Here is a 25,094-nt window from a genome sequence, read left to right as displayed (position 1 = left end):
TATTTTAAAGACCCTAGATTCAGGTGGAGTAGCCATATTGGTCTGAAGCAGCAGAACAAAGTTTGAGTTCAGTGGCACCTTTAAGATATACAGTGGTGTAGGGAGGGGGGGCGGGTTGCCCCAGGTCTGGGGGGCCCCTTGGCAATGCCAAGGGGCCCCTCAGAAGCCGGCTGCGTGGCGTCCCTGCCGCCGCCACTCACGTTGCTACCGAGATCCTGGAGCGCCACGTTCATGCTGGCGATCATAGGCGAGGAGAGGAGCTGGGCGCCGCCGCTGCCTAGCGCCGGAGGCAGCCGGGGCCGAGGCGGGCGGCTGCCGGGGCCATGCTGCGCCGCTCCAACAGGGGGGCTCTCTCCGCCCGCCTGCGAGCCCAAGGGCCTCCCTGCCCTGCGCGCCACGAGGAGGCGCCGCCAGTTGCTAGGGCAAGCTGGTCCTTGCCTCCAGCGAGGCAGCCCGGGGAGCACGCTGCTGCGCTCCACGCGGCGCGCAAGGGGCCTGTGCTGCTGCCGGCTGCCGAGGTCATAGAGCGGGAGCCGGGGCGGGGGTGGCCGTGCCCCACACACACGTCCCCGAGACCTGAGGGGGCCGTGGGGCAGGACCCCCGCAGCAGCCCCATTGCCAAGGGGGCTTCACTGCACCTCCACGTGGCAACCCAAAAGACACACACAGGGATCTAATTGCAGGGGTGGCCCACGATTTTTTTTTGCCTACCACTCCCATCAGCCCCAGCCAGGTTATCAATTACATGACCTAGATCGCACCAGCAGTGCCATCTTGGGGGGGGGGGTGCCGTCCCCAAAGTGACACCACTTCCTGTTCCCCCCCCCCAAAAGTGGTGGCCATTTTGGGGAAGTTACATCACTTCCTGTTTCCAGCAGGGCTCCCTGGCAAGTGGTGGCCATCTTGCGGAAGTGACATCACTGGAAGTGACATCATATCCTGTTTCTGGCGGCGTGCACACACGTAGGGGGGCCCACATAAATCTTGGGCCCCGGGCCCCCAAAGCCCTAGCTACGCCCCTGGATATATCGGTGTCTGTTGGTGTAATTTTATCATGAAGTTAATACTTTTCCACTGTGAGGGTCTGCTTTGGGGGTGAAAGATGATAAGGGATGCCTTTCACCCATGGTGCCCTTTGCAGGGACAGATAGGGGGACTTACAGTAGATTAGGATGGTACCCAACCCTTACCCTCTCTGTCTGAGGCCAAGGGAAGGCTTGCCAGCCACATTAAGCCCTGGTGCCCGACAGCCAGGGCTGGGATTCCAACAGTGGGAAATGATGACTTTGCAGGTTAAATTAAGATAGGAACAAAAATTGTGTAACATCTTTTATTAGGACTAACTGAATTTGCAGAAGCGAGTGCACAGCAGATGGGGGAAGAATCATGTGGCATTCTATGCACCCAGAACTCATGTCAAGTATCAATTGTAGTTAGGCTCTTATCAGTTTCAGCTTTCTAATATGTTTGGTGTGAAGTTTGCTTGGAAGCTAAACAGAGTCAACCCTGGTTCCTATTTGAATGAGAGAACACCAAAGAAGTCCAGCATTGTTATGTAGAGACAGACAATGGCAAACAACTTCTGTTTATCTCTTGCCTTGCTTTCAATGTTGTTCTGTGTCAGTCTGTTTCTTACCTTGAAAACCCCACAGGATTGCCATAAATTGGCTGGAACTGGACAGCACTTGCCACCACCAGTAAAAAGTATTACATGGATTTCCTTTCCGATTTTTGGATTTCACATAGACCAATATAGCTGTTTACAACTTTTTCCTAGATTAATTGATGACCAAACTACATATTATGTTTGCTTAGCTCCTACGCTTTGTTGGTCTTAAAGGTGCCACTGGACTCCCACCTTTGTTCTAATACATATGTAGTGCTTCTCTCCATATGTTCCCCAGAGAGCACTACGATCAAGTTCAAAAAATCTTCTCGAAATCCCTGGGCCAAAAGAAACCAAACTAAAAACTACCAGAGAACAGGCGTTCTCTATGAAGGCCTCCCCAATGGTGGAATCTACTGCCGGAAGAGGTGCGGGCCCTGCGGGATTTTAACCAATTTCGTAGGGCCTGCAAAACTGTCCTCTTCCAGCTAGCTTCTTAAGACGGAACCCCTGATAACATCAATAACACCGAGCCATCTTATACACAATTTGATTATATTATAATGTTATATTGTTTTATTGGTTTTACTGTTTAAATTATTAATTATATTATATATTGTTTTATTGTATCATGGTTTTACCATGTCTTGTTAGCCGCCCTGAGCCTGCCTTGGTGGGGAGGGCGGGATATAAATAAAAGTTTATTATTATTATTATTATTATTATTATTATTATTATTATTATTATTATTATTATTATTTTGATTTAAGCATATATTGAATATCTACAAAGGACAAGATAAACTATATCTTACCACACTATTAAAGGTAAAGGTGCAAGCACCAGTTGTTTTCGACTCTGAGGTGACATCGCATCATGACGTTTTCATGGCAGACTTTTTTACGGGGTGGTTTGCCATTGCCTTCCCCAGTCTTCTACACTTCCCCCCCCCCCCAGCAAGCTGGGTACTCATTTTACCAACCTCAGAAGGATGGAAGGCTGAGTCAACCTGGAGCTGGCTACCTGAACCAACTTCCTCTGGGATTGAACTCAGGTTGTGAGCAAAGTTTAGGACTGCAGTACTTCAGCTTTACCACTCTGCACCACAGGGCTCCTACTATACTATTACTTATGGTTAAATACATTGGGATATTAGTCTAATAGTGACAGTAATGTAGTTTCCTTGGCACCTATACTTATCTATAGGTGCAGTAAATTGAGAGCTCTAAGTTCTTTTGACCACTTAGCAGCTGATTGCTCTGGTGACAGATGGTGATGGTTGTTAATGATCCATGAGCATAATGATTAATGTACTTGCATAATAAATAATCAGAATCTTAAGATACTATGTTGTACCTATAGTAATATGAATTAGCTGTTTTAAAAATGTGCTTTTAAAAAAGCACCTTTATGTGGTGCTGATTCCCAGTGTGGAATGTGGTGAGGCAAGAAATAGCAGAAAAGGAAGCAAAATGGATCAGGGCGAAAGTATTATGCAGGGTGGAATTATCTCTTCTGACATGCTGTTTCCTTGATCTATAATGCCCCCTAGTTGCTTTCAGTTCTGGCAAGATACACTTAACTGTAAAGTGACTACAGTCTTTATCAAGGGGCTGTAGAAGTGTTTTTCCCACCCACCCCCAACTGAATTGCAACCACAGATTCACGTCACACATAGTTTACATTCTGGATTGATATTGTTTAGGGATGGACTATCAACATGCTTAAATCTGACCCTCCCAAATTCTTAGGTCTGGCCTGGCCTACAGAGGTATTGTCAGACGATGGGAATTCAGAATCAACCAGACCTTGAATTGTTGCAAAGTTAGGCTTTATTCTGTAATCCATAAGTATCTGAGCACAAGGAAATTGAGACTGATACATTATAGCATTAGGAGGATGGCTATATGGGGATACATCAAAGGGAGTCATACAGAGCCACAATTCTAAACATTGTTGAGGTGAGGTGCAAAGATTCACACGGTTTTGTTCTCTTATCTTATTGTTACTGCTAGTCTTCCGGGGACAGCCCAGAGCCGTCCCTGGAGGCACCTTATCTTCAAAGAGTGGAATTTCTGCTTTTGTTAGTATCAAGGGAAATGAAGGTTCACAGTAAGCATTGGTAACATCTGCATTTTCTACTTTGATATACAAGGCCCTTTCTCATGGTTAGTAACAGGGTTTAAAGATGGCTACAGTGCAGCTAAGCACTTCATTCAGTAAGGTTACAAAGTATTTTATTCAGCAAGGTTACATCGGCTACAGGTATCAACAATGAAGTCAGCAAGAGAGCCTGCTGTCAATTTGCTCATCACACTGAGATGCAACAGTCCCTAGCCTGGACCTGCAATTTCCCATAACAACAATTTCACTTTCTTCTGCTTTTCCCATAATGCTATTTGTGGGGAGAGGGAGTGAAAGAAGGGTAGAAACAGTCTAGTTTGTTCTTGTGCCTTAAAAAGCAGCTTCAACATCAGGAATCAGAAGGTGAGATAAACAGGATTATCCATTAGCTGCTGATGTGGGTACTTGTCAAGCATGAGATCTCAAAATAACCAGTCCTTGAATCTTGAAACAAAGTTTGGTTTATTGATAATCCATGTGGCTCATTTGAGCTGGGAATTGGAACTGATACTCTGTAACACTAGAATACATGCTTTAAGATGGCACATCAAAGGTTCTATAAACAATTCTACATTCACGTGTGAAATTCACACGCTGGGTTCCTTATCTATATTGCAACTAGCACATCCTGGGTTCAGGCCTGGCTGAGCCTGAGAACAAGTCTCAAGAGGTCTTATCTTCAAAGAGGACATTCCTGCATTTGTTAGTAAAAGTGAAAGAAGAAAGGTGGGGGTTGCTACTTTGATGTGCCTCAGTTTAATTCAGGGTTAGTAACAATTCCATATTCTGAATACTATAATAGAGGATAAAGATACAATGCTTGACAGTACTAGAGCAAAGTCCTGTAAAGCCCCACTAAGCAGCAATCTGGAGCCATGCAGGGTCCTGCACTGCCCATTTTAAGACTACAACCGTTATTTTCTGCTCCAAATGTGAACTGTTCTGCTCAGCAGAAAAAAAAATAGGGGGGAACATTCAATGTTAGCAACCCTTTTTTATATGCTTCTGCTATTCAGAGCCAGTTTGGTGTAGTGGTTAAGTACACAGACTCTTATCTGGGAGAACCAGGTTTGATTCCCCATTCCTCCACTTGCAGCTGCTGGAATGGCCTTGGGTCAGGCATAGCTCTCTCAGAGTTGTCCTTGAAAGGGCAGTTTATGTGAGAGCTCTCTCAGCCCCACCTACCTCATGCTGCTTTCAAGATACAAACCTGGATCTGTTGTGGAGGAAAAAGATAAAGAAGATTGTAAGACGCTCTGAGCCTCTGATTCAGAGAGAAGGGCTTATAAAGGGGTATAAATCTATGGTCTTCCACTCTTCTTTTTCTTCTTTTATTCCTGTTCCATTTAGACTACCCTAGCGCTGCTCCTCTTGGTCCCCAGTCTTATCCAGAGATTGAGAACTCAGGTGTTCTAGCTGCCAGGTTTTATTATTATTCTAATTATTCTCAAAACCCACTTTTATCGTCCCTCCAATATATCCAAGATGTTTCTCACACACACACTAACTTTTATTACTGCAAAAATACAAAGCTGGGGGGGATGCCCCTTAACAGAAAAATCCTAGCAAAGATTATTCTCTCAGTCTATAGTACATCTCGGAAACGCAGGGTTGTTCCTTCCATCTTGCTCTGGTAATCAGCATCAAACATCTCCCTTTGAGCCACTGTAAAATAATTCTTCCAGTCACCAACTTCACCTGGAAGGGAGAAGGCAGGAAAGGATGAGGAAAAGCAGAGGGTCATGAGTAACTGCAAAATCCTAGCACTGCTGTTCCACTTGCACAACATTGGTACCAGGCCCGTAGCTATGAGAGGGCTCTCACCAGGCAATGCCCCCTCCTCAATTTGTCCAGCCCAGCCAGAAGATTGATTGTACATGTCTGCTCTGATAGGAGAGACAGAGGGGGGGGCCCTTTTGTGGGTAAAAGCTGTTTTCATTTCTAAACTGTTGTTGGGCTGGAGTTGCTGGAAGTGTGAAAGGACCATATCATTGTCTCTGGCCAGCATTTAGCATTTCTAAACGGCTAGCATTTCTTTGCTGGAAAAACATTGGCTGCTCAGTCAAAAACAAGAGCAATTTCTCCATTCCTTCATACAGCCTCGTCCACTTAGCAGGTTTCCTTGGAAGTAAGCTCCACTCTGCTAAACTGCCCCCTGCCAACCCACCCACCCCCCAAAAAATTCCTGACTATTGGATTGATGTGTACCCTTCTGGATTCATCTTTCATGAAGGCAGGGTGGCCATCCAGTCTTAGTAGAGACCAATGTTCCCTCAGTCTAAGCTGTGGAGTCTTGTTAGCTACTGGCATTAAAGTTGTGAGCTACTGCATAAATTAGTTTGCTCTAGGGCCATTATTCCTGAGCTGAGACAAAAATGTGTGAGCTGGAGGCTAAAAAATTGTGAGCTAGCTCACACTACCTTAAGAGGGAATCACCTTAGAGGAGACCCACCCACTGGTGGAGACCCATTAAGCACTTCTCTATTTGTTCATGTTTCATTTGCCTTTTCCTTTTGTTAAAACAGACCAGAGTCTTGTGGCAAGATTTTATTTCTGCATACACTTTCATGGACCCATTTTCACCAGCCCACTTTGCCACAAGAATGTGGTTAGTCCTCCATAGGTGTACCTACTATGATTTACACAGTAGTAAACAGCATAGTGCTCAGTTTTGCTAAGCCAGTGAGCCATGGAAAATGGTGCTGATGTAGGAAAGCCCTGCAAAAATGCACATATCTTTCTGGCCAGATATCATAGGAACACACTTGCACTGTAATCCTTCCAAAAAGATAGTACTATATAAAGTTCCCAGCCCTGTGACGACAATCATCAAGAGCTTGGGCAGGGGGGGGACAGTGTGGGGAGGGGGGAGTTTCACTGATGCAGTGATGTCACTGTGTCAGCAATGATTTAGCAAATCCCCCAACTCCTATGATAAAGGCTACAGATACTAAGGAAATAGAGCATTGTGACATGGCAGCTGGAAGTGATGTCACTGCATCCGTGACATCATCCAATACCACATTGTCAGGCTTCCTCCCACCACTCAAGTACCTGAGAGCAGACAGGGGCATGAAGTTGTCCACCACAGGCTGGCAGCTGGCAGCCCTAATAACCAGACTAGGTTTGGAGGAAAACTCAGCAAAGCATAGAAAGCCAAAGACTAGGGGATGCTCTACAGATCCCTAAAGCAACACTGTTTTGCAAAAGCAACCCTCCTGTGGTTTTCAAAGTCAGAAAGAGAACAGGATTCCAACAGCTGGGAATGATGTTTTGTAAGATCCTGGAAAGCTTTCATGATTCATTTATAAGCCACATTGAGTAGGTTTCCCAGAAGAGGCTGCATAGAAATTTTCTAAATACAGGGACTTCCGGGCTCAGAGGTGTCCGCAGATCGTCCTCCTGTGGCACCTCTGAGTCTGGCTGGAGAGGTGTTACAGAAGTGATTCCCCCATAGAAAAGCTAAGAAGCTTTTCTTTCAGCATGGGACTTTTACGGGGAGAGAGGGGTTCAGCGGCGGCTGCCCCTGTGCTTACTGTATGTCCTGAGGCTCCGCAGCCATGAAAAGCTGGTGCACCAGCAGAAAAAGAAGAACGCCCGACCGCTCTCTTGCTTTTGTTTTCTCCAGTACGCCTTTGATATAGCGTCTTTCTGCTCCTAATGTGATGATTCTACTTGATAAGTAGGTGTTTTCCTAATTCCGATGCTTTGGGTCACTTTACATAACAACGAGAGACTAGCTCAAAAGAAGAGAAATGAGGCCTCAAATAGTTATGAGCAACTTTATTTAAATTGGATTGAATACAAGTACTAAAATTGACCCGGATTATAATTGGACATATATTAAAGAGATTATTATTAGATTGCAATATGATCTGAACATAAAGGAGATATATTCTAGAGAGATCTGTCTCTATTGCCTAACTGTATTTGAAAGAATGGCATTTGAAATCTCAGCTGGAGCTGTCGTGGAATGTGGATTAGCAGGAGCTCAAAGCTATTTTAGAATTTGAACTAAGAGACTGAGTTTGCTGTCAGAGAAAAATGGCACTGTCTAGCAAAATGTCTTATAAAAAAAGATATCTTATTAAATATCATCTCTCTGAAACAGGATCTTGCCTCATTTATGCAACTTATTGAAGACCAAATGAGTTGTTTTATGCTGAAAGCTAACGAAATTGCAAATCTACAGGAGTTGAGTGCTAAAGAGAGCCTGCTGACATATGTGGAATTCGAATGGGAAAGTGATATGCTCCAAAACAAACAAAGGAAAATCAAAATGGTCTCCTATGTCTCCTATGTTGCAGTATTAAAATAAGACCGGAAATTAAGATCTAGTGAAGTCATGCTGAGAGGGAAAAATGGTGTTGAATTCTTCCTTCCACTGTTGAAGGGGCAGGCCACATTGAGAAGAGAAAAGGTACACTCCGATCAACAAAGTAAGATGTGGAAAGCAATCCGGAAGAAGGAATTTGAACTGTGATTAAATGGGCTGTCTCTGATGTAATATGGATGCAGAAATTAAAGGAATTTAAAAGTTTTTAATCTTTGGGAAGAAGGATTCCTGAATTTTGTTTTTTTTTCTTTTGTGGGTAAACAGACATGCAACTATTAATAATGAACAGATACCCAATTTTAAAAGAATAAGGGAGATTTTGAAGAAATAAGAGAGTTGGTAAAATTGTAATTAAATATATAGTTAATTTGGATTTATGCTAAAGAGTGCAGATAACATATATATTTATATAGCAGATGTATCTACAGTATGCTTATTGCTCATACTGATGTAAGAGCTGGATTAATGGTTGAAAAGGCAGACAGCATAAATGTTCTGTAACTTGGTAGATTTGGTAACTTGCTAGATTTGTTTCTAACATGCTCTTTCGGAGAAACCGTTTAGACTGAGATAGACAAACTATTAAGTTGTATCTTATGTAATTTGTTAAGGATAAAGATATGATTTTTATGTGTTTGTTTTAATAAGAATTTTGTTAAACCAACAATCTAATTTGTGCCTATAATAGGGTTAAGTTAAACAAGACAAAATTGGCATCGAGATAGAACTGGCTATACTTATTTGTGTTTAAGAAGAATTGTTTAGATTCATATTCCTACTACTAGTTTATTAAAAAAAAATTGGTAATGAAAGAAAGGAAGGTAAAATATAGGGAGATTTTTATACTTGCAGGTAGAATGACTTGAGTATTTTGTTGGGAGGTAGAATTATAATTGTTATATTTGTACTGCTTTCTGTTTTCCCCATTCTGTCAATGCCCCTCCCCCCCCTTTTTATGTACTCTCTGTATTGCTTTTTTTCTTTAGTAGTTTAAACCAATCAAAATTATAAAATGTCAGAAATTTTCTAAATAAATAAATGTTCACCTTTCCTCATAAAACGGCCTATCTTCTTGTCAAAAATGGCCTCAGGAAAAGTACTGTAATTGCTCATTGGATTGTCCTTCATGATTTGGAAGGTGGCGTGATGGGTGATCTTCTGCACAGTCTCCTCTGGCAGGCCAATCTCCAGGAAATCCATGACACGGCGGACTTCATGGGCCAGGTCCTAATGAAAGCAAGCAGGCTGACATGAGCAGGAGAGACAGAAGAATGTAGTAGCCTGCCCAGAATTTCTTTTAGAACAAGAAAACAAAGAGAACGACCATGTAAAAAAGAAAATATACAGTTGTACAAATATCCCACACCTCTTTGGACAATAAAAGCAGTATATTCTAAATGTCGATATGTGAGGCAATGCATATTTTTACAGTGCTTACTCTATAACATACAATCTTATAATCAACAGAATGATGGTTTCATCAGTACTGACAATAAAACTGCAATGTTCTAAGCCAGGGGCATCAAACATGCGGCCTGGGAGCCCCCGGAGGGCTCCCATCAGGGCCCTGAACAACTGGCTGCCATCCGCTTCCTTCTTCCTCTCTCTTGCTTCCTTCTGCATCATGAAATGACAGAAAAAATACTCTCCGTGTGACAAAACAATATCAAAATATAATTACAATACTTTCCATTACAACATTGTGTTACAATATAAATTCCAGTGACAAATACCATCTGAAGCATACAACCTCACTGCTGTCCATAAGGTGATATCAAGTTCTTTCCAAACAATACAGTCCGACAATGCAAAATTGGTCTGTTCTTGTTTCGAATCCTTATGATCCTTACTCTGGGACCGTCTTATTGATTTTGAATGCAGTAGTCTGATGGTGCCTTATTTCTTTACTATACAATGAATTACTATACACTGTATTTACTATACACTATTCTTTTCTCCTTCTGCATCACAGCTGGTTTTGCAAGGCTTGCTCAATCGCACAGGAGCTACAGAGCAAAACCTCTATTTTCTCCATTAGCTCCTCCTCCTAATTCCCTAGGAAAGGAAGGAAAGAGCCAGAGCTTTCTTAGCCCAGTTCCCTGGATCTAGGGTTGCCAAGTCCAATTCAAGAAATATCTGGGGACTTTGGGGCTGGAGCCAGAGGACTTTGGGGGTGGAGCCAGGAGACAATGGGGTGGAGCCATAAACAAAGTTGTGACAAGCACAACTGAACTCCAAAGGGAGTTCTGGCCATCACATTTAAAGGAACCGCACACCTTTTAAATGCCTTCCCTACATTAGAAATAATGAAGGATAGGGGCACCTTCTTTTGGGACTCATAGAATTGGACCCCCTGAAACTTAGAGAGTGTTTTGAGGAAAGAAACTGGATGCTACACTGAAAATTTGGTGCCTTTACCTCAAAAAATAGCCCCTTCAGAGCCCCAGATACCCCAAGATCAATTCTCCATTATACCCTAAGAGAATCGATCTCCATAGGGAATAATGAAGTGCCCGGCAGACATTTCCCTCCCCTCCCACGTTTCTGATGACTCTGAAGCGGGGGACTGGCATCTCTACTCACAAGTTACTGAACTTACAACTTCTTCAAAGTAACAGAGCAACCAAAGGTTCAAGTTTACCTTTCCTATGAAAAGGACCTCTGAAAAGATTGTGCAACCACAGCTATTGGAAGCACCCATGTTCTTCTGCCTACTCCCCCGCACGCTCCCATTCAGCCTTAAAGACACAGACACACCATCCATTCAGCCTTACAAACACAAGAGGAAGCCTTTCCAAGCGGAGCCTGAAGCCTCCGGAGGTGGAAAGGCACATGGGGGCTGTGGGGTGGGGCTTCCCCCTGCCAGCCAGCTGACTGGGAGCGGGAAGGAGCCTGGGAAAGTGGGAGAACCCTCACTGGGACCTGGGGATTGGCAAGCCTACCTGGATCCCATGGGAGAGATTCAAAGAAAGCACCTTAAGATCAATGAGTGAAGTTGTTTTAAGCATGTTTTGTTTTAAGGGTTTTTTTTAAAAAAATATATTTAATTGTGTTTGTCTGTGTCTTCTATAAAGTTTATATCTCTGCTACCTAATCTTAAATAGGAACACACATGGCCCGACCTGACATGACCTGGGCCGACAAGGTCTCATTTATGTCAGCTCCGACCCTCATAACAAATGAGTTGAGCATCCCTGTTTTAAGCATTCATCCACAAAGTCCAAAAGTCTCAATACATGACTTGATCCTTGGAATTGAGAACAAGTGTCCAGTAGCCTTCAGACCCAAACAGCCAAGGGTTCCGAAAGATACAAGCATGGTTTCCTACTTTTATACTTTGTACAAACAAAGCATTACAAATTGATTGGTTACAAAGCACCTTATTTTGATTGGTCACAAAGCTGATGACCTTTACAAAACTTTCCACTATCCTTATATTTCTCCTATCTTGATCACTCACTTTAATGATTAACTTTTGATTAATTTTCTATTTTATTTTACTAATGATCCGTTTCTTCTTTGACCTTTTTGCTCCATCTTATTTTGCATTGTTGTTACTGAACCATATCCTCCAGATATCCTTATTTATCTTTCCTTTAATTTACCATCCTCGCTTGCTGCTCTTAAGGATATCCAGTTTCCCCTACAGACACTTGAATCACATCTCACCATTATTCTTTCTATACTCCCTTATTTCATTTCTACTTTCCCTGCACCTTGTGACCTCCTCAAATCAAATACCTCATTAATCTATGCCTTTCCTATATGTCCCATACACAGATTACACCTAATTATTCAGCTCAGAAATAGGCCAGAGGATTCAGACGGCGTGGGATGAAAGAAGTGTGTCTATGACTGACCTATACTTGCAAATAATGTCTGACACAGATATTTCTTATCCTCACAATGGAGTCTGTTACTGCACAAGCAACAGGAATGTTGACCTAACTAGGGATTTTGAACAAAAGTAAACAGAAACGCCTGCCAAGCCTCACTGGCTGCCCTCTCTAATCTGCCTGTCCAGCAGCAATCCTGTTCCTTCCCCAGCTGCACTGACCACACCAGCCATTAAGATGAACTGCCCCATGAAGCCGGGAGAATGAAAGGGGCAGGCAACTACCACACGTGCTCCTGGCTCAGTTAAGTGACCTACGGTGGCCAGCCTTCTCATGAGGCCTGGAGATCTCCCAGAATTACAACTCATCTCCAGATGACAGAGATCTGTTTCCCTGGGGAAAATGGCTGATTTGGAGGATGACTCCATGGCACTGTACCCTGCTGAACTCCACCCCCCTCCTCAAACCCCACCATAATCTAGGCTTCCCAAACCCCCCGCCCTGGCGGGGGACCCCCGAATTAGCAGCTTCCTCCCCTGCTCTACAAAAATCCGGAAGGGGGGGGGGAATGCAGGCTCTCCGTATACAACGTGCAATGTAGGGTTTCCAGAAGATCAGGCTCTCAACTGCAAAATTAAAGACCATCGTATTTACAGCTCACAGGCATCTGGGTTTACTGGCAAAAACGTGTAATAATTTATAAAGCCCTGACACAGCAGGCTAAGCCAAGTAGCTTTGGGAAGTCTCAAACCTTTCCCTGCTGTCGCTCTTCCGTCTGCAGCACGCACGCACACCGCCGTTTTAGAGCTCCTGCAGGTTTAGAAACCTGCAAACAGTTTTTAAAATGTGTCCCTTTAAGGCTGAGCAGGAAGCAGGAAACAGGAAGGGCTTCATGGAAAAGGATCAGTAACAGTTTCCTCAGAGAACGGCCCCTCCCTTTCTTTTGCTTTCGTTTTCAGAGCAAGCAGGAATATTCTGCAGGAACGAGACCCAGTAAGTATTGGTGTGTGTGAGAGGGAGGGGGCAGGGGATTCCCTGGTTTGGAGGCCCTCCCCCCACTTTAGAAAGCGTGGGGGGGGAGGGAAATATCTACTGGGCACTCTATTATTCCATATGGAGAACGATTCCCATAGGGAATAATGGGGAATTGATCCGCGGGTATTGGGGGCTCTGAGGGGGCTATTTTTTGAGGTAAATGCACCAAATTTTTAGTATAGCATCTAGTTCCTCTCCCCAAAATACCCCCCAAGTTTTAAAACAATTGGACCAGTGGGTCCAATTCTATGAGCCCCAAAATATGGTGCCCCTATCCTTCATTATTTCCTATGGAAGAAAGGCATTTGAAAAGGTGTGCTGCCCCTTTAAATGTGATGGCCAGAACTCCCTTGGAGTTCAATTATGCTTGTCACACCCTTGTTCCTGGCTCCACCCCCAATGTCTCCTAGCTCCACCCCCAAAGTCTCCTGGCTCCGCCCCCAAAGTCCCCAGATATTTCTTGAATTGGACTTGGCAACCCTTCCATGATCAGGCTCCACCCTAAGATTGTCAGGTCACTCCAGTTAGCCAGTGGGGGATGGGGAGTGGGTTCACCAGGAGTAGGGAGTCTCACCCAGTGTTTCAGCAATGTGCCCACGTGACTTCCAATATGACCCGGAAGTGACATAGGGACAATGGGGTAACACTCTGGTCAGCATGTACCACAGAGTTTTTGCCCCAAAACCAGAGTGTCACCCAGATGCACATATGTTTCTTCAAGGTCACAATGAGTCACGTAGGCATGTTGCTAAAACTTTGGGTGTTCCTCCCTTTTTTTGCAGTAAGTTCCCCCTTGCTGGCCAGCTGACCAGCAGCAGGGGCCTGGGAGCAAGGAACGCTTACCCCAACCAGGGGGGTCTGGCATTCATGCTAACTCAGCTTAGAGGGAGCGCTAGTCCCCAATGTTTTTTGAGCCTATAAGCACCTTTGGCATCTTCCACAGGATGGTGGTGAAATCACAAAATGGCTGCCACATGAGATGGAGTGAAATGGCCACTGTAGGAGGCAAAGCCGCACACAAAGGAAGTCCAAGTACAGAGATAAGAGTATTAATTTTAAAAATACAGTAGGAATGAAGAGGATGTGAGAGGATAAAACCAACACGATGTTAGCAGCTGCCACTGACACAATGTTATTTTAATCTGCACAGACAATCACATGTCTGGTGGCCTGTCAGAACCTCTGCTGGGCAAGGATCCCACTTGGCCCTATCCACTTTCGAAAAATGCTTAGCAGACACCAGGAAATGTGCTGACAGGTGCTGTGGCACCCACAGGTGCAGCAGTGGGGACGCCCCAGACAGTCTCCTCTCCAGGTTGAAATGAGTTTTTATTCTTGTTTTGTTTGTTCAATGTATGTGTGTGTGTGTTTAAAAACATTCAGGATAGAAATCCAAACACTCATATTATGCTGTCCACTAGAACAGATTCATGCCTTTAATTCTTTCTCCTTTTCCTTTGCTAGAAAACTGTTACTCAACCTATGCAACATTTAGACAAAATCAGGGTGTGTTTTTTTTCCAGCAGTGATGTACGGGAATGCAGCTCCAGCTGGCTTGGTACCAGGGGGTGTGGCCTAATATGCAAATGAATTCCTGCTGGGCTTTTTTTAAACAAAAAAAATTTCCCAAAGAAGATCTCTAATAATAATAATAATTTATTTTTATATCCCGCCCTCCCCTGCCAAAGGCAGGCTCAGGGCGGCTCACAGGACATGGTATAACCATGATTTCAATAAAATACAATCAGTACAATAAAACAGATTAAAATACAGTTGAATTACATTTATAAATTAAGTTAAAATTAGATAAAACAGTTAGCCATTATGAGTTATTAATTAAGGTGCTACAATTCACAAACATGTATAGGATGGCTAGAAGTCAATTTAGCCGGGTTCCATCTTAAAAGTGAGCTGAAAGAGGGTGGTTTTGCAAGCCCTGCGAAACTGATTCAGGTCCCACAGGGCTCGCACCTCCTCTGGGAGTTGATTCCACCATCGGGGGGCCATTGTTGAGAAGGCTTGCTCCCTCGTTGTTTTCAATCTAGCCTCTCTTGGTCCAGGGATTTTTAAAAGATTTTGGGAACTGGATCTCAGTGCTCTCTGGGGAACATATGGGGAGAGGCGGTCCCTAAGGTAGGCAGGTCCTCGGCCATATAGGGCTTTAAAGGTAATAACCAGCACCTTATAACGAACTCGATACACAACCGGCAGCCAGTGCAGCTCCCGCAGCCTAGGCTGCACATGTTCCCACCAAGGTAGTCCCACTAACAGCCTGGCTGCCGCGTTCTGCACTAACTGCAGTTTTCGCATTCGGTATAAGGGCAGCCCCATGTAGAGGGCATTACAGTAGTCTAGCCTCGAGGTGACCGTTGCGTGGATCACAGTTGCCAGGTCGCTATGCTCCAGGAAGGGAGCCAACTGCCTCGCCCTCCTAAGGTGGAAAAAGGCGGATTTAGCAGTGGCAGCTATCTGGGCTTCCATTGACAAGGAAGGCTCCAGTAGCACTCCCAAGTTCTTGACCCTGCACACTGGTATCAATGACGCACCGTCAAAGGCCGGTAGGGAGATCTCCCCTCCTGGCCCGCCGCAACCTATGCAAAGGACCTCAGTCTTCGTTGGATTCAGCTTCAGTCCACTCAGCTTGAGCCAGCCAGCCACGGCCTGTAACGCCCAGTCCAGATTTATAGGGACATCGCCAGTCCGGCCATCCATCAATAGATAGAGCTGGGTGTCATCAGCGTACTGGTGACAACCCAGCCCATACTCCCGGACAATCTGGGCAAGGGGGCGCATATAGATGTTAAACAACATCGAGGAGAGAACTGCCCCCTGAGGCACCCCACAATTAAGTAGGTGTCTCTGAGACAGTTCCCCCCCAATTGCCACCCTTTGTCCCCGACCTTCAAGGAAGGAGGAGAGCCACTGTAAGGCTAGCCCCCGAATTCCTGCATTGGCGAGACGGCGGGTCAGCAGCCGATGATTGACCATATCGGATGCAGCCGATAGGTCTAGCAGCAGCAGTACCGCTGAGCCGCCTCGATCCAGATGTTGCCGGAGGTCATCCATGAGAGCTGTCTCCGTCCCATGGTCTAGGTGGAAGCCGGACTGGCATGGGTCTAAGGTGGAAGCGTCATCCAGAAAGTCCTGTAACTGCACCGCCACAGCCCTCTCTATTATTTTGCCCAAAAAGGGCAAGTTTGAGACCGGCCGGTAATGAGCCAATTCGGCCGGGTTTGATGTAGCCTTTTTCAAGAGAGGGCGGACCACTGCCTCTTTCAGGGGTGTTGGAAAGGAGATCTATTTATGGAGAAAGGAGAAATAGAAAGAGATCTATTTATGATGTCCCATATAGGACATCTTAGCTCCTCCTGGCAAGCCTTAATTAGCCAGGAGGGGCATGGGTCCAGATCGCAAGTTATTGGTCGTGCAGTGCCAAGAATTCTGTCAACTTTCTCCAAGCTGAGTGGGTCGAAGCAGTCCAGGGTCAAATCAGAAGACAAGCATTGGGCCTCGAGTTCACTTACTGTATCTAAATTGGCAGGGCAGTCACGGCGGAGCGACTGGATCTTGTCTGCAAAAAATTTCGCAAAAGCCTCACAGCCTATCTCCAATCCCTTGACGTTTGGATTGCCCTGTGGCAATGTAGTGAAATTCCGAATTATCCTAAACAATTGTGCCGGGCGCAAATTTGCAGATGCAATCTTAGCCGCAAAGTACATTTTCTTTGCGGTCTTGACTGCCATCTCATAGGACTTCATAAACTTCCTATAAGATGTTCTAGTCGCTTCATCGCGGGTACGCCGCCATTGCCTCTTTAGCCGTCTGAGACCTTGTTTCAGCTGGCGTAACTCCGGGGTATACCACAGGGCCAGCCTAGTCCGAGGTCGTAGAGGGCGTCGAGGTGCGATCTCTTCTACGGCCCTAGAGAGCCGGCTATTCCAGGTCTCAACCAGGCCATTGAGAGAGTCGCCAGAGGGCCAGGGATCCTGCAGCGCCATTTGGAACTGTTCCAGGTCCATCTGGCTCTGCGGGCGAGCCATAATAAGCTCATCGCCTAAACAGGTTTGGGGTGGCATATCTACATGGGCCCTGAGGACGAGGTGGTCCGACCATGGCACCGCTTCCACGGTTATATCGCCCACCGTAACCCCGGCCACAAAGATCAGGTCTAACGTGTGCCCGGCCTGGTGAGTAGGGGTTGTAACAAATTGAGAGAGTCCTAGAGTCACCATGGAAGACACTAGGTCCGTCGCCTGACTGGAGGTCGGGTCATCAGCATGAACATTGAAGTCACGCAGGATTATCAACCTTGGGTGCTCCGACGCCCAGCCTGTTGCCGCCTCGAGCAGGGACGGTAAGGCGCTAGCTGGTGCGTTAGGTGCACGGTACACCAGCCAGATCACCAACCCCTCTCCAGCCTCCCACGCCAGACCGGCACATTCAATACCCTCGATCCTTGGGGCTGGGAGCGCCCTGAAGGAGTAAGCCTCCTGTATAAATAATGCCACTCCCACCCCGCCCGCTAGTCCGCAATTGGTGGAAGACTGAATAACCCGGGGGAGCTGTTTGTGAGAGGGCTACTGTATCTCCCTCTCAAATCCAGGTTTCAGTCACGCAAGCCAGGTCCATGTCCTGTTCGAGTAGAAACTCCCGAAGGACTGAGGTCTTATTATTAATGGATCTGGCATTGCATAACACCAATGACGGAGGCGGGTTATTCAGCCTGACCCTACTACCTTCACCCTTGGGATGGGACACAGATTGGAGGAAGATCGAGCACTATCCTGTCTCAGTCTTCCTTCCTTATAGCGTCTGTTCCCACCGCCATACCTCCCCCTCCCTAGGAGCACTGGAATCCCTGGGCCAGCCATTCCCCATTGGCAGCAACCGCTATTTTAACCACTATCAAGCACTACTATCAGAAATACCCTCACACTACTCCGTCCCACTAGGTCCCAGTATTCAAATTAACCCAGTAAAACCCCAACCCTAAATTTCCCTTGTATATTAATTTGTAAAAGTTTAAATCAAATAGCATAATTAATTATAATCCCACCCTATTAACCATTCTTAAATTAATTAGCTAAAAATTTTGAACAATCTAGATCCAATATATACAATAAACTAATCAAAGTGAGTTAATTAGTAAACAAAAATTTTTTAAACTAGTGGATCACGAGTAAGTGGAGGTAGAAAGTTGTTAAAGTGCGATATAAATGTGATATAAGTTCTTCTAATGAGGCAAGTAGAGGCACCAGTAGGGTATGGGAGTGGTGTGTTGCAGGCAAGATGTTAAAGGCAGTAAAGTAAAGTAAAGTGGGAGGTGCAAAGTCAAGCTCAGACGCCAGCGACGAGGGGGTGCCCTATCAAATGTACCAGAAGTAGCGCTGAGAGCAGCAGTCCCCAGGTGTAGGATCCAGCAGCTAAGGGTCCCGTCCGATGTTTCCCACGTAGTCTGGCGAGCCCGTGGAGACCCCCCTCGTGCTCCCCCGCCACGTAGTAGAACCCCACCGTTCTATCTATGGGGGCGGTTGGTTCATTTAGGGCCCCATTTCGCCCGTGCACCCAGTTGTTGTGGTCGTCTGCATAGGTCACCTGCATCAGCTCTCCAGCGTTGCCCGCCGCTACCACCAAACTCCCCCGGACGGCTCATCTCTTCTGGCACTCCTCTCGTTGCGCCCGCTGAGTAAGCGTCGCCGCCCTCTCGCCGCACCCACCACCTCTCACCGCGCCCACCGAACAAGCTTCTCCGGCCTCAGTCAAGCAGTGATGACAGCTCCACTCCTTGTCCGGCCACTCGCACCGCCACCTCAGCCGCCTCGCAATCCACGCCGCTACTTCAGCTGCAACCGCGTCCAGAGCAGGCCCCACTCTCGGCTTGGTGATGGAAACCAGCTCCGTCTGCAACCCAACACTCCGCAAGGCCCTCCAGTGCCTCACCTCCCTCTCCAGGATTCGGCATTAGCCTATCCAGGTCTCACGCCACTCTCAGAGGTGGTTAGTAAGCAGGTAGGATCCCGGTTTTCAGGAGCTCTAGCACCTGAGCTCCTTCCTTGTCGCCATCTTGCCCCCTACTCGGAGAGCCAAGTTCAAATGCTATTCTGGCTGAAAACTTGCTTGGGACCTCGGGCCTGTCACATTCTCTCAACCCTACCAGTCTTGCAGGGTTCTCAGCGAGTGAGAAACGACTGAACTGGAAACTCAGCATGTGATTCCTTCAGAGATTTTGCCCTTGCCAAACAAGAGTGAAGAAAGGAGAAGAGAGATATGGGAAACGAACCGGTGGATGATCTGATAGAGGAGACAGGAGGGCTTTGAATTCGCAGATCAGTAGAACGCCTTCAGTAGAACGCCTTCTGCCATTACATGATTTAGCATTAGTTAAAATTGCTGCAGTATGGCTTCCAAAATTGTTTAGAGCAGAAAATCTTGAGGTAGGGTTTGTGCATGAACTAGGCATGCTCTCCATGGAGATACATAAACCCCTCCCTCCCTACCTACACCCACTGTTTCCTCACCAATTAAGCTTTTCATCTAAAGATCTGTGTAGAGATCTCAAAATGTCCAGATATCCTGGAAGTGGTATGTCTTAAGTTGTCCAATGTCATGATGATGAGAAACTTTTTTGCTGGGAAATGACAAGTGAGTGACCAATGGCTTCCCTTACAGCAGCCTTCTGTATAAGTCATCTGGCTTGCCCACAGATATCTATTTGAGGCATATAGGCTGACTGTGGGCAAAAAAAGGACCTATTCTCTTCCTCTTTACAGATGTTTCACTGCCTGATCTCCTGAAGGCAGATGCAACTGCTGGTGGAGACCACATCAGTGTCTATACCTGTTGTACTCAGGGCTTTTTTTGTAGAAAAAGCCCAGCAGGATCCTATTTGCATTTTAGGCCACAACACCTGATGTCACCATTGTTTCACACAGGGCTTTTCTGTAGAAAAAGCCCAGCAGGGACTCATTTGCATATTAGGCCAACCCCCTGATGCCAAGTCAACTGGAACTGCATTCCTGTGAGTTCCTGCTCAAAAAAAGCCCTGATAGTTCTGGATCTTTCCAGACAATCTATACTACAAACATATGTTAGTGTTACACTTGAGTATCATGGTTTCTTATAAAGAATTCTGGACATTTCAGTTTGGTGAGGGTGAAAGTGTTCAGAATTCTCTGAAAGAGAACAAAGCTACAGTTCTCACACAGGATCCTTGAGGCATCTCTGTTGAAATCTTCACAGTTGGTTCTGCAAACCAGTGAATCTGGAATTGATATGATTTGTTCATCATCACATTATGGGTAATGCATTTTCCCACACTGTTCTTCCAGCTTTTTCCAAAACTGGTTAGCAGCAGCAAATTTGTTTGCATTTAAAACTCAGGATGTATTTCCCGTTGAAGTTTCTTTGTTTGAGGACTGCTGCTCTTACATCTACAATAGACATTCTTGGAATTACAATACTCGTCAGATGTAATAAGGAAATGGATCAACAAAGCCAGGATGATATCAACAAATAATCTGAACAAGACAGGCCCAAATTAAACACTGGTGGTCACATACAGCTCTCAACTCAACCCAGTTGAACACATCCTTAATGATCATTACTCAACACATCATTAACTATCATCATTAACAACCTATGCTAGACAATGATACTCTCCTCTCACAGGCACTGAGAGACAAACATTTTTTTGCCCGAAGAAAGCCTCCTAGCCTTAAGCTACTTTTTACCACAGTTAGAGCCAAGTGGGCAGCCGTGTTGGTCTGAAGCAATAGAACAAAGCAGTAGACAAGTATCACCTTTAAGACCAGCTAAGTTTTATTCAGAATGTAAGCTTTCGTATGCACTAAGCAGACTTCATCAGACAAAATTGGAATGGCAAGCCATCTTTAAGTATAGAGAAAGTGGGCAGTGAGCAGGTATGTAGAGTTTCTGATGTTTCCTAGAGAGTTGCGAGGTCATTTTCAGGTTTTCCCCAAAGTGATATCACACTGTCACCAATGGCCATTTTTTTCTCCTGCCAGTTGGCAAGTGCTAGCAGGCACATGGCAACCCTATTTCTTACATATGAATAACATATGAGGCAGCAACTAGAGGATGAGACAAAATCATTGAGCTTGTTAAGTACATTTTATTTGCAGCTTCTATCACTTTTATGTTCTTTCACTGTTTAACGTATTGAATGTAGTCTACTTTCTGCATTTTTGTACAGTACAGTTTTGACAATAAAATAATCACTGATCATGAAATAAATAGCATAACAAATAAAAATATTAATGTGTTATAAACTTGTTTCTACTATCCATAGCATGCTAACCAAATCTGGACTAACCTCTTTCATGTCCTCATAGAAGACATACAGGATACGGTAGTTTTCTCTCTCATCCCAGTAACGTTGGACATGGTCATACCAAGAGCCCCAAGCAACTGTGATAAATAAAGATTGAGTGAGGACTTCGGAATCCTGACCCCAGAATTCTTTGCAGGTTTGCCCCAGAATCTGTTCCAGTAAACTCAGGAGTCTGTTCCCACACACTTGCCCTCTAACTCACTAGAACCCCCCACGGCTTGAGACCTGGAGACATTGCTGCATTACTACAATGCTCCGGTGCATAACTGCCCACCCACCCCAAAACTGACCTGTGCCTTCCATGAATTTTTTAATATAGCCATCCCATGGCCCTGGGTCTGGCTGTGTCAAATTCATTCGGTCAAAGAAGTAATAGGAGACTAGGTTGTCCTTGGCATTGCGAGCAACATAGATGATCTGAAAGGATCAAAAGAGAACCTTGTATGGGCAGGGCTTGTCCTGGACTGTCTGGCACCCTAGGCAAAGCTAGCCTCTGGTGCCCCAACCCCACACTGATAATGCCACCAAGTCACATGGGGAGCACCCAATTTGGCTCACCCAGAAGACTGGCGCCCTAGGCAATTGCCTAGTTTGCCAAGTGGCAGGGCCAACCCTGTGTATGGAGCTGCCAATCAGGCTTAAGGAGGGGATGGGTGCCAATCCAAGATGGAGTACCACACTTTTACTTACTTTGCAATTCTTTTCCAAAAAGCTTTTGGGGACAAGCTGGAAGGGGAGGTGTGTTTTGATAACACGAGGAGACGGTGCATTTACCAGTGTATCAACCCCTGGAGGGACACCAGAGACGGGATGAAGGAGGAGTTAGTCTTAAAGCAGTGATCTTAGAAGTGGGATGCCAGTTGATTGGGTCCCCTTATCTTACCTGAAGGCAAAGGAGGCGGGGAGCAGATTTCTAGAAACGGAATCCGGACGTACGTGGGAGCTCGTCGTGCTTTTTCCGCATCGCCCGCAGCACAAATTAGATCAACAATTTCCTGCATCCATGTAGTACCTGAAGATCCAGAAAGAGAAAAAAAGACCAACCAGTGTTGAGGACTGCTTACTTTCCACTTAGTGTAATTATGAACAATCCAAGCATATCCCACATCAGTGGGTAAAATTAGTATATTTCAAAGGATTTGTTTGAGCATAAATATGAGATACCTCCAGGAAATTAACATATTTAAAAACCAGAGACATTATGGATGACTATCTCAGTGTTGCCCCACTCTAACCCAGGTGGGAGGGAGAGGTGGAAAGAAAGCAACTTTAAATGTATTCTCCAAGCCACCAGGCTGGCTTGGCTTGGAGAAGTGATCTTCTCCAAGTGCCTTCTCCAAGCTGGCCGACGGTGCAGTGGGCTTCAACAACCACACAATATGTGTGAAAGAGCCACATGTGTCTCCCAAGTCGCAGTTTGGCCAATCCTGCTTCAAACCATGTGCATCACCATGTGTAACTGTATATCTCTAACCCATGTGCACCAGCCATGTGTAACTGCAGTTTATGGTTTGATTTAAATACACTCACCAATAAACTTTTTCTCTGGAGTATGCTATGCCAGGAAACATACAACTGCTTCCTTTAAAAAAAAAAATTTAAATAGACTTTTTATCACCAGCAGAGATTTTTTTTTTTGCTTCCATATCATGTGCTCATTCCTAGCATGATGTTCCCAGCTCCTGTGGCTTCCTCCTTCAAACTGGAGCAACCCACCCACCCATTTTGCTATAACTCAAAGCAGGTAGGGTAGTGTGGCTGTAAAAAAGTTTCCATGTGAAAGTTCTTCCTGCACACAATGTTTGACATTCTTAAACAGATTCAGCAGCAATATCATTATCTGTGCAGTGCCCCCCCCCCAAAGGGCCCATTTGGACTGACAATTCAAACATATTTTATATTGCATCCTCCCCTGTAATTCAAAATTATAGACCAATCAAGACAATGCTTTACCAAGGATACCAAACAGCTGCTGTTCCAAAAACAACAATAACAGGATTATATGGTATACTTATCTAATTGTGTGAGTATATGTTCACTTTTTATGTAACAGCATGGTACAACCCAATCTCATTAGATTGGTCAGTACTTGGGAAACCATCAAGGAAGACTCTGCAGAGGCAGGCAATGGCAAACCATCTCCACTTCTCACTTGCTTTGAAAGCCCCCTGCTAGGGTTGCCATAAATTGGCTGCAACTTGCAGGAACTTTATATACACCCACGCACCATCTACAATGAAGGACAGTACTATCCAATATTCCCCATACCCACATTCAAATAACAATGCCATGTCATATATCTGAATGAAATGACGTAAACTTTTTATAAAAATGCACTTGCAATTTGGTGCTTTTCAGAAGCACCTTTCTTCCCAGACACTCAAAAGCAGAAGGGATGAATGTAAATTATTTGGGCACACGAGAGCGGAAACATTCCAAAACATCATAGACAGGTGGAGCACCTTCTAGCCCCCGTTCTCTACAGTGCCACTTGTTGGTGTCTCACCTGCTTTGGGGTAAGTGGAGATGAGCAGGTCATCCGGCCGGGCTTCAAAATTTTCAATAGGATCCCATTGTTCAGCGATGGGTTCCATCAGGGGGACTCCATGGACTGGCAACAGTGGAAACCTTCGGAAAACCTCCGGGTGTTCATTCAGGGCTTCTCCATAGTCCTTGTGGTCTGCCATCATGCCCTTCTGGCCTGTGAATATTGTGTGATCTGCCCCAAATAAAATTTTGACCTCCTCAGTCCTTTGTCCTGGAGTATCTTCTCGGGTGATTTTTTTCCCCTGCCTCCTTATGCAGGTGGTTCAAATTCCATTTCTCTCCATGCTAGCTGAAGGAAAACTTTCCCTTAAATAAGATTTCTGCAGGCTGTAATGTTATACACCAGGAAATACCCTAGCCTTATCATTTCAGCCTTGCCTCCAGTTTTGTTAGCTGACAGGGCCTGATTGGACATTCAGTTCATTCCTAGACACTCCCTTTTATTTGTTTTGGCCTGATGTATCATTTTTCCTCACAGAGAGCTCAAAAACGCTAGATTCCACTCTTGGCATTAAAGACTTTAAATCCCCTTGGAGGAAATCCAGATGTCTCACAACTTCTTTCCCCCTCTAAACTGCAGTATTCTAACTTTCCTCCATCAGAATTGGGAATGGGGGTTTAAGAACTCTCACTGAGGGGATTTAATTTAAGCCACAATTTAGCAGATTTCAGCAGTAAGATTTTGGTTCAGCTCTGGATTCTCATCAGTAATATTTCATACTAGCCCACCATCTAATAGTAAAGTGGCCATCTGCCACTGTTAAAATTGCACAATAGGACTATCCACTGTCAAGCTATTGTTTTCTATTTACTCGGGATTCTTTAGTCATGCTGAAAATGATGACTTTCTGTGAATTTACCTAAAGCAAACAATCGCCACCCAAAACTGGAAGTGAATACAAAACGCTACATATAAAAGTGAATACAAAATGCTCCAAAAATACAAAATACTGATGGTCAGTTAGATGTGTGGGGGGGGAATGGGGGTTGCAGAAGGGATACTTCTTTGCTCAAGGTTCCCTGGGGTTTATAAAACCTAGAGAGGAAGGTGTTGGGAATAGGGTTGCCAAGTACAATTCAAGAAATATCTGGGGACTTTGGGGGTGGAGCCAGGAGACATTAGGGGTGGAGCCAAGATCAAGGTTGTGACAAGCATAATTGAACTCCAAAGGGAGTTCGGGCCATCACATTTAAAGGGACAGCACACCTTTTCAATGCCTTCCTTCCATAGGAAATAATGAAGAATAGGGGCACCTTCTT

General features: G+C 45.2%; 1 protein-coding gene across 1 annotated transcript; it reads right to left on the bottom strand.

Annotated features, from left to right (window-relative positions):
- Positions 1-3,420: 3,420 nt before the first annotated feature.
- On the bottom strand, positions 3,421-24,170 carry LOC132584381 (sulfotransferase 1 family member D1-like). The gene is made up of 7 exons (XM_060256253.1): positions 23,794-24,170; positions 22,171-22,299; positions 21,978-22,075; positions 21,578-21,704; positions 21,270-21,364; positions 9,113-9,293; positions 3,421-5,428 (listed from the first exon to the last, which is right to left on the bottom strand). The coding sequence occupies exons 1-7, from the start codon at positions 23,975-23,977 to the stop codon at positions 5,316-5,318; spliced, it is 927 nt and encodes a 308-aa protein (XP_060112236.1). The 5' UTR covers positions 23,978-24,170; the 3' UTR covers positions 3,421-5,315.
- Between the last annotated feature and the right edge of the window lie 924 nt (positions 24,171-25,094).

The sequence above is a fragment of the Heteronotia binoei genome, chromosome 15 (assembly GCF_032191835.1).
Source record: "Heteronotia binoei isolate CCM8104 ecotype False Entrance Well chromosome 15, APGP_CSIRO_Hbin_v1, whole genome shotgun sequence".
In the NCBI taxonomy this organism is placed as follows: Eukaryota; Metazoa; Chordata; class Lepidosauria; order Squamata; family Gekkonidae; genus Heteronotia; species Heteronotia binoei.
This window is presented reverse-complemented; position numbering and strand designations above follow the sequence as displayed.

What these genes read in the sequence shown, in the direction of transcription:
- LOC132584381 (XM_060256253.1), bottom strand. Translation starts at nt 23,977, where the DNA reads ATGATGGCAGACCACAAGGACTATGGAGAAGCCCTGAATGAACACCCG. An exon ending in TTTTGGAAAAGAATTGCAAA is followed by an intron (nt 21,705 to 21,977) that starts GTAAGTAAAAGT and finishes TGATCCTTTCAG; the next exon opens with ATCATCTATGTTGCTCGCAA. An exon ending in AGGCCGTTTTATGAGGAAAG is followed by an intron (nt 5,429 to 9,112) that starts GTGAACATTTAT and finishes TCTCCCTTCCAG; the next exon opens with GTGAAGTTGGTGACTGGAAG.